The sequence below is a fragment of the Populus euphratica genome, unplaced genomic scaffold (genome assembly GCF_000495115.2).
Source record: "Populus euphratica unplaced genomic scaffold, PopEup_1.0 scaffold4580.1, whole genome shotgun sequence".
Lineage (NCBI taxonomy): Eukaryota > Viridiplantae > Streptophyta > Magnoliopsida > Malpighiales > Salicaceae > Populus > Populus euphratica.
Window position 1 is genome coordinate 1 of NW_011504374.1, and position 2,087 is coordinate 2,087.

General features: G+C 41.0%; 1 protein-coding gene across 2 annotated transcripts; it reads left to right on the forward strand.

The window, feature by feature from the left end:
* The first annotated feature begins 624 nt into the window (after positions 1-624).
* Positions 625-2,081, forward strand: LOC105120059 (dehydration-responsive element-binding protein 1A-like). 2 transcript variants are annotated; one of them, XM_011018247.1, is made up of 2 exons: positions 625-1,342; positions 1,835-2,081. In XM_011018247.1, the coding sequence occupies exons 1-2, from the start codon at positions 727-729 to the stop codon at positions 1,924-1,926; spliced, it is 708 nt and encodes a 235-aa protein (XP_011016549.1). In that variant the 5' UTR covers positions 625-726; the 3' UTR covers positions 1,927-2,081. The 2 variants fall into 2 exon arrangements, with proteins under 2 accessions (XP_011016549.1, XP_011016548.1); XM_011018246.1 differs by lacking the exon at positions 1,835-2,081 and having other exon boundaries at positions 626-1,693.
* The last annotated feature ends 6 nt before the right edge of the window (positions 2,082-2,087 follow it).

Consider the following 2,087-nt stretch of genomic DNA (forward strand, 5'->3'; position numbering starts at 1 on the left):
CACTAATCTCACCGTCACAGCTGAGATGATTATGTGATACATCTGTCTGTATTTTTTTCATATAACATCCTTCCAGCTCATATAAAAGCATCATCAAGCTACATATTTATTACAAGTTCCCTGACAACGATTAAGACCATGTTTATCTACGCAATAAGAATTACGGTTTAAGAAAAATAAAATAATAATAATAATAATGTCTTTTAGCTTGAAAAAGACAAACGCAACCATGGAAAATATCTTGTGGCTTGAAACTTCTAAAACAGTAACACTGAGCTCCCCAACCTGAAGCCAACCCACGAGACCAAGTCCTTCGACTCTGACAGCCACAGGTTCATTCCCTCAAGTGGAAAATTACAATCCAAAACACACCCCAAAGGGTCAAAATCACACGTGTCCCTCCGAGAACCCACTTGTCTCCATACCAAATACAGCTGGTCTTTGCCGAAGCAAGACTCAGTCCCACTTTAGATTATTCCATATGTAAAAAAAAAAAAATCAAAATCTATGCGTAAATCGTGGCGACCTTAGCTGGCTCCTTATAACCACATTGCCGTGTGAAAGGCACACCCCCTTATTGCCCTTCCACCATAACATATATAAGGGAGCCCCAGTCTAGCACTAACTACTAACTTAGTGTGAGAAAGGAGTTCTCAGCTAGAGCATATACAATACTTCACTAGAGTGTTTTAGTTTCCAATAAAAGAACTCAAGAAACATTACTTTATGGATGTTTTCTGTAGTTATTCTGATCAGAACCCAATTGGGTCAATGAATTTGATGTCAGTTCATGACGAGCAAGAATGTTCTTATTCTTCTGTTCTTTCAGATAGTAGCATCACTAGTAGTGTTACTAAAGGAGTTCAACCAGGTGCAATTTTTTCTGATGAGGAAGTAATATTAGCTTCCAGGAATCCGAAGAAGAGGGCAGGAAGAAAGAAGTTTAGGGAAACAAGGCATCCTGTGTATAGAGGGGTGAGGAGGAGGAATTCGGGTAAGTGGGTTTGTGAAGTTAGAGAGCCTAATAAGAAATCAAGGATTTGGTTAGGGACTTTTCCTACTGCTGATATGGCTGCTAGGGCACATGATGTTGCTGCTTTGGCGTTGAGGGGAAGGTCTGCTTGCTTGAATTTTGCTGATTCTGCCTGGAGGTTGCCTACTCCGGCTTCCAGCGATGCTAAGGATATTCAGAAGGCTGCAGCGGAGGCAGCGGAGGCTTTCCGGCCGGAGGGGAGTCTGGGAGTTGAGTTAACGAGGGCGGGAGATGAGGTTGATCAGGTTGCAGGGACGGCGGCGGGGGATGTGTTTTATATGGATGATGATGCAGATTTTGGAATGCCAGGTTTGTTGGCTAATATTGCAGAAGGGATGTTATTGCCGCCACCTAATTATTGTGGTTATTCCGGTGGGGATAGTTTGGATAACATGGAAAATAATGACACTGAAATGTCATTATGGAGTTTTTCTGTTTAATATTTTTAGTTATTAGTAGAGTAATTAGGATGATAATTAAGGTAATCCGGACTTATATTTTTGCCAGTACGGATAAAATTATCAAATATTGTCGTACCTCTGGTTTTCTGGGCTGGATTGTTTGGTAGAAATCTGCAGCAGTGTGAAAATTTAAGCGAGTAATAGGATTTAGGGTTACTGTTAATAAATATTTGTGAAATTAATTACAATCGCATCATCATGTATTAATGACATTTAAACATGCGAAAGCTGTTTCAAGCCTCAGCTTCACCTTATGCTGCTTGCCCAATTTTCTATTTGTTTGCAGCTTCATGTGCATGTTTAAATGTTTCAAGTATTTCTCACACCAGTCTTACAGCAGATAAACACAACAAAGGTTTCTGTCCAACACAACGAAACTACATCAAACTATCAGCTCCTGCCAAACCCAGATTGCCCATCGAAGCTCCGTAAGTGTTGAGAGTTTGAACCAGCCAACTGGATGGAGGAGATCCCAGCTGATCAACTTTTCTACTCTGGTGCTAGAAGTTATCTTTCCCCCTGTCAAACCATCAACGAACCAGATTTCCTCAGGAAAACTTCTGATGTCACACACCGGCTGTTGCGGCTTAAGC